The 15,911-nt window shown below is 49.7% G+C and overlaps 1 protein-coding gene and 1 long non-coding RNA gene across 4 annotated transcripts in view; one reads left to right on the top strand and one right to left on the bottom strand.

The window, feature by feature from the left end:
- The window catches only part of LOC105728672 (uncharacterized), a 278,507-nt gene that overhangs the window by 77,531 nt on the left and 185,065 nt on the right, over positions 1-15,911 (bottom strand). The window lies entirely within an intron of this gene.
- RFX4 (regulatory factor X4) overlaps positions 9,728-15,911 on the top strand; it is a 179,463-nt gene continuing 173,279 nt past the window's right edge. The window contains exon 1 of one of the 3 annotated variants that reach the window (XM_021675542.2): positions 9,728-10,258. In XM_021675542.2, the coding sequence (XP_021531217.2) occupies positions 10,216-10,258 (43 nt within the window). In that variant the 5' untranslated portion in view covers positions 9,728-10,215. The remainder of the gene's footprint in view (positions 10,259-15,911) is intronic. The other 2 variants (XM_012469175.3, XM_012469174.3) reach the window with 2 other exon arrangements.

Genomic DNA, 15,911 nt, shown 5'->3' with positions numbered 1-15,911 from the left:
GGATCATCTTGACATGCCAGAGAGCAAGGAAGCCATCAAAAGCCTCAAGGGTCATGTCAGAAGGCTTGGGGGACAATTGAAAGACAGGATAATTTTGGTATAAAAAGAATAATGGATTGAAGCATCTCAAATTCGTTAAATTCTTTAAGATCATAATACTACTACAACAAAATACTCAATGAGGGCCACCTTTGGAAGAATTTAGGAAACAAACTTATGAGTGTAAAAACTTACTTTACCATAAGTAAAGGGGGAAAGTCAAACATTTATCCTGCCCTTGTTATATGAACTCTATCTCAAGGTAACAAAATACTTGATGGAAATAATTCTTATAGAGAATTCCAGCTATACATGTAGAAGGGATGATACAATCAAATATTACCATTTTGCAGGCCCTCAGAAAAAATAATGGACCTAAGTAATGGTCTTCAATGGCTTGTTAAAACCACTAGGTGAACAACTGATGAGGAACTTTATAAAAATGGATCAGGTTGGTAACACCTAAATCCACTGATATTTGTAGCACAGACATTATGTGAATCCCAATGTTATGTAACAGAAAGTACACACCACCATCCATGTGCTACTCATGCCAAAAACTTGAACCTGAACCTGATCAAGTCTCTAGACCCAGTCGCCAATTTACAGACACTACAGAGGGCAGAGGAGCATGTGAAACAATCCGGTGGTGATGCAGTTAGCAGATTGCAGAATGTTGGGCACACGACAGGACAGATAACTTTGTCACTAAATAAGAAGGAATAAAATAAGGACAGGAAACCTCCGTATTTAAAGAGACATAAGAGATATGGCAAGCAAATGCATTGCACAGATTTGATTTGGATCTAAATTCAAACAAACCAACTTACATTATCAGACATGTGGCCAGGTGCGGTGGCTCACACCTGGAATCCCAGCACTCACGGGGTCAGGAGTTCAAGACCAGCCTGGCCAATGTGTCAAAACCCCGCCTCTACTAAAAAAATACAAAAATTAGCCAGATGTGGTGGCGGGTGCCTGTAATGACAACTACTCAGGAGGCTGAGGCAGGAGAATCACTTGAACCCGGGAGGTGGAGGTTGTAGTGAGCCGAGATTGTGCTATGGCACTCCAGCCTAGGTGACAAAGCAAAACTACATCTCAAAAAAAAAAAAAAAAAAATTATCGAACAGGCAAATTTTGACAGTAAATAATTGATGGTTATAGAATTATTATTGATGTTTTAGGTATGATAATGATACTATGGTTGTAGTTTTTAAAAAATCCTTGTATTTTGGCCTAGTGTGGTGGCTTATGCCTATAATCCCAGTACTTTGGGAGGCCAAGGTGGGAGGATCACCTGAGGTCAGGAGTTCAAGACCAGCCTGACCAACATGGAGAAACTCTATCTCTAATAAAACTACAAAAATTAGCCAGCATGGTGGTGCATGCCTGTAATCCCAGCTACTCGGGAGACTGAAGTGGGAGAATTGCTTTAACTAGGGAGGTGGAGTTTGTGGTAAGCCGAGATTGCACCATTGCACTCCAGCCTAGGCAACAAGAGCAAAACTCTGTCTCAAAAAAAGAAAATCCTTGTATTTTATAGATACATGCTGAAAGTGTTTATGGATGAAGTATATGATGTCTGGACTTGTGTTGAAATAAACTTGTCAGAGGTGAAGGCCCAGGGAGGGTAAAACAAGGTGGATTTATAGATTAAATGACATTGATCACATGTTGATAATAATTGCTTTATGGCTACTCCCTTATGGGGTTCTCTGCATTACTCCCTCTTATTTTACATTTATTTGAATTGTTTTATAACTTTCTTGAAGTACATATGGTCTAACTGCAGACCTCCTTTTTTTAAAAAATATATATTTTATTGTGTTTTAGGTTTGGGGGTACATGTGAACAACATGCAAGATTGTTGCATAGGTACATACATGGCAATGTGGTTTGCTGCCTTCCTCCCCATCACCTATATCTGGCATTTCTCCCCATGTTATCCCTCTCCAACTCCCTCCCCCTCCCCCACTGTCCCTCCTCTATTTCCCCCCAACAGACCCCAGTGTGTGATGCTCCCCTCCCTGTGTCCATGTGTTCTCATTGTTCAACACCCACCTATGAGTGAGAACATGCGGTGTTTGATTTTTCTGTTCTTGTGTCAGTTTACTGAGAATGATGGTTTCCAGGTTCATCCATGTCTCTACAAAGGACACAAACTCATCGTTTTTTATGGCTGCATAGTATTCCATGGTGTATATGTGCCACATTTTCCCTGTCCAGTCTATCATCGATGGGCATTTGGGTTGGTTCCAAGTCTTTGCTATTATAAACAGTGCTGCAATGAACATTCGTATGCATGTGTCCTTATAATAGAATGATTTATAATTCTTTGGATATATGCCCAGTAATAGGATTGCTGGGTCAAATGGAATTTCTATTTCTAGGTCCTTGAGGAATCGCCACACTGTCTTCCACAATGGTTGAACTAATTTACACTCCCACCAACAGTGTAAAAGTGTTCCTATTTCTCCACATCCTCTCCAGCATCTGTTGTCTCCAGATTTTTTAATGATCGCCATTCTAACTGGCATGAAATGGTATCTCAATGTAGTTTTGATTTGCATTTCTCTAATGACCAGTGATGATGAGCATTTTTTCATATGTTTGTTGGCCTCATATGTCTTCTTTTGAAAAGTGTCTGTTCATATCCTTTGCCCACTTTTGAATGGGCTTGTTTGTTTTTTTCTTGTAAATCTGTTTTAGTTCTTTGTAGATTCTGGATATTAGCCCTTTGTCAGATGGGTAGATTGCAAAAATTTTTTCCCATTCTGTTGGTTGCCAGTTCACTCTAATGATTGTTTCTTTTGCTGTGCAGAAGCTCTGGAGTTTAATTAGGTCTCATTTGCCTATTTTGGCTTTTGTTGCCAATGCTTTTGGTGTTTTAGTCATGAAGTCCTTGCCTATGCCTATGTCCTGAATGGTCTTGCCTATATTTTCTTCTAAGGTTTTTATGGTGTTAGGTCTTATGTTTAAGTCTTTAATCCATCTGGAGTTAATTTTAGTGTAAGGTGTCAGGAAGTGGTCCAGTTTCTGCTTTCTGCACATGGCTAGCCAGTTTTCCCAACACTATTTATTAAACCTTTATTAAACACCTTTCCCCATTGCTTGTTTTTGTCAGGTTTGTCAAAGATCAGATGGTTATAGATGTGTGGTGTTGCCTCCGAGGCCTCTGTTCTGTTCCATTGGTCTATATATCTGTTTTGGTACCAGTACCATGCTGTTTTGATTACTGTAGCATTGTAGTATAGTTTGAAATCAGGTAGCATGATGCCTCCAGCTTTGTTCTTTTTGCTTAGAATTGACTTGGCTATGCGGTCTCTCTTTTGGTTCCATATGAAGTTTAAGGTGTTTTTTTCCAGTTCTGTGAAGAAGGTCATTGGTAATTTGATGGGGATAGTGTTGAATCTGTAAATTACTTTGGGCCGTATGGCCATTTTCAAGATATTGATTCTTCCTAACCATGAACATGGAATGTTTCTCCATCTGTTTGTGCCCTCTCTTATTTCGTTGAGCAGTAGTTTGTAGTTCTCCTTGAAAAGGTCCTTTACGTTCTTTGTTAGTTGTATTCCCAGGTATTTTATTCTCTTTGTAGCAATTGTGAATGGCAGTTCATTCTTGATTTGGCTCTCTTTAAGTCTGTTATTGGTGTATAGGAATGCTTATGATTTTTGCACATTGATTTTGTATCCTGAGACTTTGCTGAAGTTGCTTATCAGTTTCAGGAGATTTTGGGCTGAGACGATGGGGTCTTCTAAATATACAATCATGTCGTCTCACTGGAGACCTTCTTAATGAGAATCTCTGGGGACAAAACTCACTAGTATGTTTCGTTACAAAGTCCTCCAGCTGATTCTGCAACACACCAAGTTTAAGAAACAGTGTTCTATGGATAACAGTCCCCTCCCATTTATATCTCTAGTTCTAACCTTTGCACTAAACTCTAAACTTATATATCAAAAAGCCAATTTGGCATCTACAATGGATGCCCAAGAGGTATCTCAAACCATACAAGGCTGAAAAGAGGTATTGGTTTTGTCCCAAACCTGTTTGACCCCAGACTTCTCCATCATAGTAAATAGGACCACAATTTACCCTGATGTTAAAGTTAAAAACACAAGGGTTTCTTCATTCTTCTCTTATTCTCATTCCCTACCTCCATCCATCAGCAAGTCTTGTTTTACTTCTAACATACACCTCAAACCTGTCCATTTCTCCTATCTTCATATCTACCATCTTTTTTTAAAAAAAAATTGAGACAGCATCTCACTCTGTTGCCCAGGCTGGAGTGCAGTGGCACGATCTTGGCTCACTGCAACCTCCACTTCCCGGGTTCTATTATCCTGCCTCAGCCCCCCAAGTAACTGGGATTACAGGCACTCGCCACCACGCTGTACTAATTTTTATATTTTTAGTAGAGATGGGGTTTCACCGTGTTGATCAGGCTGGTCTTGAACTCCTAACCTTGTGATCCGCCCTCCTTAGCCTCCGAAAGTGCTGGGATTACAAGGGTAAGCCACCGCACCAGGCCTACCATCTTTTTAAAAGTCACTATACAATTTGCCTGGACCCTAGCCCCAACCCTAACCCCTACTCCTATCCCTAACTCATATCCTAACCTTATTACTGCTGCAACAAGCCTGCATCACAAACCACTCAAGGACACAGTGGCTTACAATAACAAGCATTTATCACAGGTCTGCTGGTTTGCTGGGCAGTTCTGCTTCAGGCTGCAGTCACAGTGCATTGTGGAAATAAAGATCCATGTAGATTGGGCAGTGTGGAGGCCTGGCTTCTGGTGACTCTGGGGATGAGCTCAGATCTGAAGGACATACTATAGTCCCAAGGGTTTCTTCCAGAAAGACTGACTTAAGCTGAAATGGATGCTGAGAGTAGCCAGCTAGGGTTCTTCCATGGACTTACTCCCTTAGGTGATTCACAGTGGTGAAGCCACTTCCAGAGGGATGCTCCTCACTAGCACCTCTATAGCTCCACTTATATCTGCAGATTGCCTCACGTTCAAATCTTAACCCCATTGTTACTTGTGTGACCTTAAGTAAGTTACCTAACCTCTTTGTGCCAGCTTCACGTGTAAGTGGGAATAATAAAGGTACCTATCTCACAGGATTTTTGTGACAAGTAAGCCTTAGAACTAACTGTGCCTGGTTCTTAGTAAATGCTTAATAAACATTAGCTCTTATTAGTAATAGTCTTACCATCTTAAAGGAGAAGACATTAATATATCAAAACCCTATTTCTAGACCTGTCTTCCCGCTTTACAACAGTAAGACTATTACCAACAACTTTCAGTAGCTTATAACAACAAACATTTATTTCTTGCTCACAGTTCTGTGGGTCCCTAGGATAAAGGGGAGTTCTTCAAACTGCCCAGCAGGTTCTGGTCAGCTCCATGTGTCTCTCATTCTGGGACCAGTGACTACCTGGGGTTAGCTCAAGACAAGTCAGGAGTCCAAGAGTACTAGCCAAACCACCCCCAGGACATGTAAGGGCTCCAGTTTGATGTAACATATGTTGTCTGCTCACATTTTGTTGGTGAAAGCAAGCCAATAGCCAAATCCCAAATCAGTGGGAAGGGAAAGCAGAGCAAGTCAGAGAGGGAAGAGAAAATTACGAATAAGCAATACCATCTACCACATCAGACAAGTAAATAATTACAATGAAGTGAGTGCTGGGATTGGAAAGTACAGGGACTATTGAGATTACAGCAGTGGAAGCAGATCACACTCAATGGTCTAAAAGGGATGCACCCTGCACCTTCCTCTTTCATGCTGCTCATTCATCCATTCCAAGGAATTCAGCAGCCACCCAGGTCTACACAAGCATGCCAACTCCACACCTTTGTGGGTCTGCCTGCCTGTCATTGCTACTGGGCTACTGGGAAGTTTTAAGGGCCCTTCAAACCCTCCTCTCTTGCTGACAAGTCTTCCCGCCTCATGTCACATCCTGGTACCAATAGCTACTCATTGCCCAAGTCAGAAACCTGGGCATCCCTTCTCCCACCCCATCCCTGGCCATAACTAATCAACATCAAGGCTGGGAATGCAGCTTCCTTAGTATCTCCTGAACCCTGCCCCCACTGCCATGTGCCTGCGTCAGGCCATCCTGATCCCCTTCTCCCAATGACCACCCCCTTCTGCAACCAACCCCCATCTGGCCACCACACATTTTGAGATCTCTTCACATTTTGTGATCTCTTCAAAAATGTAGATTTAAAGTCCTATTTGCACCAGATCCTTCCAGGGTACATTTCCTGGCATGGCCCCAGCTTGCCTCCCCATGAAATGGCCTGTTAATCTCTCTCCCTCTCTTGGGTTGTGTGTGCAGCCAGACCAGGCTCCAGTCCCAAATAGACCCCACAGATTCTCCTCTTGCCGGTGCCTCTGTCTGTAACACCCTCAACCCCTTTGTCTGGTTAATTCAGCTCCTGTCTGGGTCACCACTTCCTCTAGGAGGCCTGCCTTGACACCAGCCTCTGAGGATCTGTCACATGGCCCTCTCTTTGCTCTCATAGCACCCACACTTTCCCCATCACCCCCTCCCTGCCCCTGTGCTATGTTCTATTGAGATTTCAAGCCTCTGCAGGATAGGAATTGGATAATTCATTACTGTGTCCGCAGTGTCTGTTAAGGGCAAGAGAGCCACACTGAACCCCAGTTGTTCTCCTAAAAGTGGAGACAACAATAATATGTATTAGTTATGTTGTGAGGATGAAATAAGCTAATGCATGAAAAATACCTGTCCCTGTGGAAACACATAATACGTTAATAGTAAATGGTAGCTATTACTATTTATGATGTTGATGGCATTAAATCTAAGCTAACATTTTATTGAAGTATGAAATACATTCTGAAAAATATGCAGAATCACAAGTGTCACCGTCAGTGAATTGTCACAAATGAACACATCCTTGTGACTAATCCCTGGATATCATTATTTTTCAGCTCAAATGTCAGCTTCTCAGAGAGACCCTCCCTGACTTCCTCTCCTACCTCCTAATTCTATATCATATATATTATCTCTTTCCCCTCACTCTCATGTAAGCTTCAGGAGAGCAGGATTCTTTTGAGGGGGGTCTATTTTGTTCACTGCTGTATCCCCCCTTCCTAGAATAGTTCTGGACACAGAGTAGATAAGCTATAAAAATTTGCCAAGGAACGAATAAACGAGCGATTGTTATTTTAATTTCTTTAAGCTCCCAGGCGCTTGCAGCACAGTCATGGTGAGAACTTGTGCTCTCCCAGGTGAAGCAGCGCTGGGCTGGGACCAGCCGCACCTGGACTGGCTCTGAGCTGTCGGGGGGCTGGCTCCCGGCCTCTTGCTGCCCACTGCTCCAGATTCTTCCGCCTCACTCCTGCCGTGCAAGCCCAGCTCACCTCACCCTACCCACCTCCACTCTGCGTGCAAAAATTAAAATAATAATAACAGCAACAATAATAGTCCCATTCGCCCTGGAGACCACTCGTGCCCCCGTGGCATCCCTCAAGGACTCTCGGGGGGCCCGCACCACTCCGGGCGGTGGCAGCAGCCGACCCTGGGGACGCGCTCCTTGCTGTCACCGCAATGCCCTCGCCAGGCTCCATCTACACGCTGTCCGACGCTCCCGCCCGCCCGTCCGAAGGAGGCTTTTACTCTTCATCCTATTACATTCCAGCGACAGAGAAGCTAAAGCTGCAAGAGGCGAACATGGACAGTCAGATCTGACTTCAAATTCCGCGGTCTTTGCTGCCACGCACACCACGAGGACGCGCGGTGACCGCCACCATGGCTTTCGGCTGCCAAAGGTTTCCACTGACCTCTTTCCTGTCACTAGCATCGCAGCGGGAATGTGCCTGGCGCCGTTCTGGGCACTGGGCATGAGGTGGTGAACAAAATCCTCCAGAAATAAACCGGGTAATGAGCTCGGCAGCGGCCGGGGCAAGAAGAGACCTTCGCAGAGAGTGGTCAGGCACAGCCCCTCCGAGGAGGCGACGCTCAGCTGAGACCAGGGCGACGCGAAGATGTTGGCCGGTTAGGCACCTGTGGGGAAGGAGGAACCGGCAGAGTGCCAAGTAGAGGAAACAGCAAATGTCCAGCTCCTTTTATAACCACTGCCTCCGTTATCTTCCCCCAAACCTTGAGAAGGGTCCTCTTTGCTCCGTTTCACGGACGAGGAAGCTGAGGCCCAGAACGATGAAGGAATTTACAGAGCCGGGATTCGAACCCTGCGCTGCAGTCAGTCTAGCCCGGGCTCTGTCCAGCCGGTACCGCGCGCCTCCCGGTTCGTCCAGCACCGTGACCTTAACTCGGCACGTGCAGGCCCCTCGGGCCCCCCAGTCCCCTTACATTGTCCCACTCAACTCTGCTTGTGGGGAGGGGGACGGACGTGGGGGGACGGGATGTTTCCGAAGGATCCCGGGAAGCCGCGCGCAGCCAGGGGCCCGAGGTTAGAGACCCCCACCCCCGCACGGCGTTAGGGACTCAGCGCTTCCCCGCCCCCGCTGCGGTCGGCGCTGCCTCTGTCCATGGTCAAAGCACCCGGGGTAATCCGCCTTTCTCTTCCGCCCGCCGGGCCCCATTCATATTCTAATCACAACGCGGTCGGCCCGCGAACGGCCACTTTATCGGGGCCCCCAGGATACGCAGCTTGCTCCCCCCTACTTCCACTTCCAGCACCCCCCCCGGCCCTCGCCCCCCTCTTTCTGCACTTTCAGCTCAGCCGAGGAGGGGGTCCTTGGGAAAACCGCGTCCTCTCTTGGACTCCGGGGCTTCTCACAAACTTCGAGGCCGACTGGGGGACTGCGGTGGGGTGGGGAGGGCAGGGGGAGGGCGGAGGAACGGAGACAGACCGACTGACGGAGTTACGGGAAGAGGCGGGGACGGGGAGGGAGGTGGTGGGACGGTACAGAGAGACCGAGGGGGATAGAGACAGAGAGGGGCAGAGTCCTAGGGGGAGACAAAGAGAAGTGGAGGCAGGGTATGGACAGAGACACCAGCAGCCGAGGAAGGAGAAATAGAGGGACAGAGACACAGAGGACGAGAGGGCCAGAGAGCTAGAGACAGACGCCAGGAGACTGGCGGAGAGGGACAGAGAGACGGAAGGAGACAAACAGGATGAAGGACCCAGGCCTAGAGGAAAACAAAGTTCTGGAGGAGGCGAACCAGCCCCTCACCTCCTCCCGGCCTAGCGGCCTTCTTATGCTCAGATTGGGGTATGGAGTTTTAGGGCTTCAGCTCCCCTTTCCCACCCTTTCCCCCTCAAGCTCACTTCACTCCCCCACGCGTGTCTGTGGATCCGCGTGGAAGGGGTCAAGACATACCCCCTCCCGCATTCCCACGGCCTCTACTCAAAATCTAACCCATGGGCAAAACAAGGGGTGAGTGGGGACGCAAGAGAAGGAAGGGAGTCGGGCCCCACTCGTGGTATCGCAGGCGACTCTCCAGGTTCCAGGAATTCCCCGCGGCTCCCCCACCATCCCCCTCCTCGCCTGCCTGCGCGGGGGCCCGAAGGCGGGGAAGGGCCCGGAGGGGGGAGGGGGCCACATCTAAGCCAATTTTGATTTCGCCTATAATGAGTGCTGGGCGAAGGCTGAAGAAGGCCTCTGGAACTTTAAATAAGAAAAACGTTGCTAATGCTATAATAGAAGGGGGAAGTCGGAGGGCTGGGATTGCGTCGCTCTGAGCCCCCCTTTTCGGAGGCGGCTTTTCTTATTCAAAACAGGCCCACAATGGGCTTCACAGTGCGCCTCGCCACGGCCCCATCTGACGAGCGGCCATTCATCAGGCCGGCTGGCCTATCAATGACATTGCTCCCATCGGGGCTCCTATAAAATGATGCTTTTTCCCATGAAACATCCGCAAACATTTTGACGGGTTTGGCTTTGCCCGGCTGGATTACTGAGTGTCCCCTTGCTCGCTTGCTTTTTCTCTCTCCCCCTTCTGCGGGCTCGCTCCCTTCTCTCCCTCTCTCTTCTCATATCTTCTTTCTCTTTTCTTTCTTCTTTTTCTTTTCTTTTCCTTTCCTCCTTTATCCTTGTGTCCTCTCACTCTCTGCCTCTCTCTCTCTCTCCCCTTCTCCTTCCCTCACTCCCTTCCTCCCTGGGCATCTCTAGCACAGGGGATCCCCAAACATCAGGACTTTTGGGGGGCGCCTGTGCTGTCCATGGGAAGAGCATGCATTGTGGGTTACTGGAGGAACCCGACATGGATTCCACAGGTTAGTTCTACTGGTGGGGGGTGGGGGGTGGAGAGATACACTGGGAGGGAAGGAGAAGGGAGAGGGGGAACTTTAGAAAGAAGTTGGGAAAAGTTCAGACGGGTCAACTTGACAGTGGAACCCCAAGAAATAACGGAGAGCTTGCAGAAGTTTTTAATTCGAGGCGATGTGTGTAAGTGGATGCGTGGAAGTGTGTGTATAAGCGTGTGATTGTGTACATGTGTGAGTGTGTGTGCGTGCGCGCGCGCGAAGGAGCGCGCTTTCGCTTGCCCTGGACACAAAGTTACGTAAAGATGCGCTGGCTCGCGGCGAGCTCGAGGTGCCACTTACAGAAACTTTGCCAGCCAACTGCCCCCTCCCGGGCCCGGGTCCTCCTTGGATTTGGGGGCCTCGGAATAGTGGTGCGCTCGGGGTCTGGCGGCGAGGGCCGCGAAGCCGAGCGGAACGCCCCGAGGCAGGGGAGGGTGACGGCTTCGCACTGCGCCTGGGAGGTGGGGACCGAGGCTCTGGCTGGTGAAGACGCGCAGCTGGAGGGAGTGGCAGCGGCGAACCCGGTGGTCCTAGGGAATCCGCAGAAACGGGAGGTGGGAGTCCTGGGCAATCAGGGCGGGCTTCTAGCTTTTCTGCCAGGAAGGGGTACCCAACACCGGGCTCCACTTGGGGACTGTGACCTTGCTAGAGGAAGGGCAGAACGCAGAGTGGCCCGCTAAATTCAGCGTTGGGCTCTGCAAACTGCTCTGCAGTTCAAGAGCCGCTGGGAGTCAGGTTTTCAGGTCGCGGCTGTCCGTGACAACAAGAAAAGGAGTCCAAGGAATCTTTTACAACGAAAATGCCCGGCATCTCGGTTCTTCTTTCAGTAGTTTTCGCCACCTCCTCTAGCATTTTTGAAGAGCCGTCACACTTCTAGATCTATTATGCTCTCTACGTCCCTTGCAGGTGGAAGTTCTCATGGTTCATCCCCTCCCCCAGGCTCATTCTTGCAACCAGGCTATTCTCATTTTGGCCCCGCTGCAGCCTCAGGGTTTCTTGGGTGATGAGGTCGAGGAGAGCAGAAATAGGGCAGTGGAGGCAGCCTGGGCCATGGCGAGGGAGAATGCCTGCGAGCATATGCTGCTAGGCATTGCAGCGCGGAGCAACAAGTGCCTTCCAGCCCCGGCCGTGCCCTAAGCATACATGTCCCTTCGTTGAGAAAATAAACAAATGCCGCACTAATGTCTCCCTAACTCCACCTCTAGGCAGGCTGGTTATGGAAGTGGGGTGGGGACTGGGGTCATCCGGGCATTACCCGCGAAGATATTTCCTTGGTCCCTGCAGAAATATTTAAGGCCTCTCCAGGCTTCCGCTGCGGCCCTGGTGGCCAGGACACCCGGTTGCTCTTGCCAGGGGGGATATTCGGTGTTTTAAGGTAGTTGTCGATCTCTGATTCTTAGAATCGAGGACCTTCCTGATTGCACTCCCCTGGGTGAGTGTGAGCCCCCAGAGAGTGGGGAAAGGCTAAGCCCCAAAGTTCTCCTTCCTATAGCCGATGACAAACGAAGGCAAAGAGAAGCCTCGCCTGCCCCGCGTGCCCCTGCCGGACACGGCGGCCCCGCTGAGGTCTCCGCTGTCGTCAAAGTGGGAGCCCCGAGAGGAAAAAGAGGCTTTTCCACCATTTTTTTTAATCTAAAGCGCTGTGCCCTCAGCACCTCCTGAGAACCCTAACATTAAAAACGAATATCCTTAACAATATTAAACCCATGTCTGCAGAGTTGGTGGCCAACTATTTTCGAGCGGTCCACGCAGGGACTTAGGGTCTCCCCACATCCCAAACTTGCAGTGGCCCAGCCGGGGTTTTTAGCTGCCTCCTCCACATGGCCAGAGCCCCTCGGTACTTCTGGGAAGGACTGTGGAGCTGTGGATTTGTGGCGTTTTCTGTTCTCAATGCAACTGGTGGTCGTGGGGGCACCGGGTCCTCTTCACCTCAACGGCAAACACTCCAAAAGAGGTTCTGAAACGGAAATCCTTTCCCCATCCACCTCTCCCCCTTTTGTATATACGAGACATCCCTAGATCGCCACCCTGAACGCAAAAGCAAAAGTTTTGGCACACGACAGAGTGAAGAAATGACTGGAGGCACATCAGGTGACATTTCACTCGGACTTGCAAAACCGACGACAAGGGAAGTGCGGCTTGGCGCGGTCCAGTCCAGAAGACTTCCCTCACCTCCCTTCCAGAGAATTTAATCCAATTAGCTTTTCTTCTGAGTTTCCCTTGTTATGTAAAGGTCCTTTCTCCTCGGTTTGCAGAGACGTGCGCTCCACCGAGCAGTTCGATTCTGCTCCTTTTGTATAAGATCGCGCGCGATCAGAACCAGGAATATTGCTGTTATTATATCATTCCAAAAGGACTGGAACAACAGACTCACAGCAATTGCTGGGGCGAAGTAGGAAACGTCCAGGATAAGAGAGGCCGGTGAGCCGGGCCACCTTCCCTTCCTCTTAAAAGGAAAATCCCCGCGAAGTGCCTCGGGCCGGGTAGAAAAGTTTTGCAGGGGCCAGGACTCTAGTGGCCTGCTTTGGGGCCACTTCAGCGTGACCTGCGGAAACGCGCCCCTTTGTTCCGCACACCGGAACCCCTTTGTTTCCTCGAGTTTTCCCAAAATACTCAACAAGTGTGGGAAATACTCAACTCGACAACGGCCCCGTCGGGGGAAGCTGGGCAGCCGGCGCGCGCCTCCTGGGCCCACGGCTCTCTCGAGGCCGAGCCCGACAAAGCAAAGCCCTTCTCGGAGGCAAAACCCCAGCCTGCCGCGCGTGCGGTGCTCCCGTAGGAGGCAAAGGCAGCAGTCGCTCGCAGGGGCAGTTGACGCACCATCCAGCCGGTGCGCGGTTTGCAGTAAGCGCAGGCACTCGGCCGGTACCACAGTCCCACGCCGCGCAAAAGTGGGTGCTGAGCCCCGCGTGACCTGCCCTCCCCACGCGGGCCGCCGGCAGCTACGTGTTTGTGGCCGCTGGGTCCAATCGGGGCAGCGCTGCCCGGGCGATCGTTGCTCGTTTACTAAAGTTATCCGGAAATTCGAGAACCAGGGGGAAAGTGGGTAGAATTTTAGGCCACCGAGAACTTGTGCAAAGTGGGCCAGGCCGGTTCGGTCACCTACGCAACAAAAGGATCACTTCTTTTTAAACGGGATGGCATGTTAGAGAAGGGCACTGCCAAGCTCGAATTGGGAACTTCTGCCTTTATCCACTGTCCGTTCCGATTTCCAGAACCCAGAACTGGGGCGTCCAAAGTACTCCTGAAGCCAGATTTGAGTTCCCCTGGCCGGATCGGTGGAAGGGCACACTAGTCTACAGGCCCCCAGCTCAGCACAAATTCTGTCTAAAATTCTACCACCAAATTAATTATATGCCTATGTGGGCCCCAGGTAGAGACATCCAGCAGCCTTGGCGCGGTGCCTACAAGGCAAAGTGCGTCCTGGAGGGAACAGGTCCCGAGCCTCCTCCGTGCTCGCGCCGGGGGAAGGAGCCCGTCTGCGGGCTTGGAAGAGCAAGGAGCCGGAGGTCTGAGTCTTGCTCTCGCCCTCCCCGGGTGTGTGTGTGTGTGTGCGTGCGCGCGAGCGCGCGGGCGGGCTAACTGGGCATGTGCGCCCCCATCTCTGCCACCTGCTAAGCGCCGGCGTCTAGGTTTGGCAGTGGGGTCAAGTGAGAGCCCATGGTACCAGGGTTCCGAGTTTCGGCGGCCGCAGCTCTTGATGGAGCGGACGCCGCGCGCAGGTCCACGGCGTCCCGGATTCAGCACGCGACTCCGTGCGGCAGCGTGGGACAGCGCGCTTTCCTGCCCAGCCTGCAGGTCTCAGAGACTCGGAAAAGTTTGCAGGGACCGCCTGGCGCCTCGGGCCTGGGATTTCCAAAGCCGAGCCTGCCCCTCTCCCCAGCGCGTCACCATGGAGACTGCTGGAAGTTGGTGGTGAAAAACAGACCTGGCGCAAAGCAAAATATTATGAGTGCAGTTGGGGTGACTTCAGAGGGGCGGGAGGACCGGAGGGCAGGAGCGGGAGCCAGAGGCAGAGGCCGACAACAAAGGGCCCAGTGCGAGGAGGAGAGAGGAGTTTGCACGGGGCCTCCCCGCCGCTGTGTGAGAGCTGGACCATCCTGCTTCCCAGAGGCGCCAAGGTCTCTAATTTCTCTCCAGTGCTACACCTTTTCTTAGTCCGCCTTGGAGTCCTTACTCCCTCCCCTCCTCTTTGGGTTCCCTTCCAGCCTCTCCCCCTTACCCGTCCCGAGGTTAGGCGCCAGCTGGGCAGTGCGTCTGCCTCCCCAAGAGCCACAGGCTCACCAACGTGAAAGATTCTAGCTTTTCTTCCCCACGACCCGTGGGTCGCCCAGGGTGAGTTTCTCACCCCCCATCTCAAACCCGATCTGAAAGGGTGATGGGCTAGAATAAGGCGGTAACAGAGGGAGAAGAGAAGGGAGTGTCTGGCCAGAAATCTTGGGAGTGGGGGCGGGTAATGAGGAGATTCTGATTTTCCTGCCCTTTTTACAGTGAGAAAGGCGCTAAGTCGTGATTCCAACTCAACCACTTGTAATGTGACTTTAGGTTAATCTCTAATCTAATCTTTCCAAGATTATTTTTAATTGCCTTTGGAATGAAGGGTTAGACAGCCCACAGGCTGGGATTCTCTGACAAGTTAACATTTCCCTCTAGTCCTTTGGCTTTACTATAGAATCCAGGAAGCAATATATGAGCTGGTTACCACTATCTGAACTATGACCCAGTGCACAATTAGTTAATTTCTCCTGGAACTAATAATATACTAAAATATTTTTTGCAAGTCATTTAGGATTTTAAGAGTCAAGAACCATGAACAACTCTTTTTAAAAGACCCGGAATGCCCTTTCTCAATGCTACCTTAATTCTTTGGCCAACTCCCTCTGTTCCCAAAGGATTTACTAAAAGACACTAGACTTTATGGGGCTGTTTCCATTGCCAATTTAGGGAACACTGAAATGCTTCTAAATGATGAAGGCAGCATCACAGACCCTCACATATGTTGAAGAGGAATACACATTGGCCAATGTGCTAAAATGCTGCCATCAAAGACTCCAGCCTCGACTGCTCAAGCTTTTGAGAAAAGGGAGTCTCTTCTCACGCCTAGGCACCTCTCCTGATGACAATCTGGGCAAATGAGCCCTTCTCCTTTCCCTGAGACTCCATTGCCTCATTTGTAAAAGAATGGATTAGATGTAAAAATTGATATGGTCTATTGGGTTGATGCAAAAGTTATTGCAGTTTTTGCCATTGAAAGTAATGGCAAAAGCTGCAAATACTTTTGCATCAACCTAATAAAATTCTGCCTCTCAATTATCTGCCTGTGTCTGTGTGTGTCTTCTGCCAGCTATGTGAGATATTCTGGGTACTTTGTTTATGAAGTAGTTTTACTGACATTGAGCCTCCCAGGCACTCCCTGAAAGTGGCATTATTGTGCAACATAGGGTTTTTCTTTCATTTCCAACATTTTAAGACTGATTTCTAAGCCAAGTTGGTCTGTTTGCCTCAGTGTCTTTTCCAAAGAGGCTGAGAAGGTATAAAACGGTGACATCACAAGTTGGGATGCCGGACATTCAGGTCTCAACTCTGCAGCTTCCTGAGAGCCCACCCTACATGTTCTGCAGGT

This window comes from Aotus nancymaae, unplaced genomic scaffold (assembly GCF_030222135.1).
Source record: "Aotus nancymaae isolate 86718 unplaced genomic scaffold, 86718_ANA_hifiasm-v0.15.2.pri h1tg000021l, whole genome shotgun sequence".
NCBI classification, from domain to species: Eukaryota; Metazoa; Chordata; class Mammalia; order Primates; family Aotidae; genus Aotus; species Aotus nancymaae.
The sequence above is the reverse complement of the archived record's forward strand: the minus strand, read 5'-3'. Positions and strand labels throughout refer to the sequence as shown.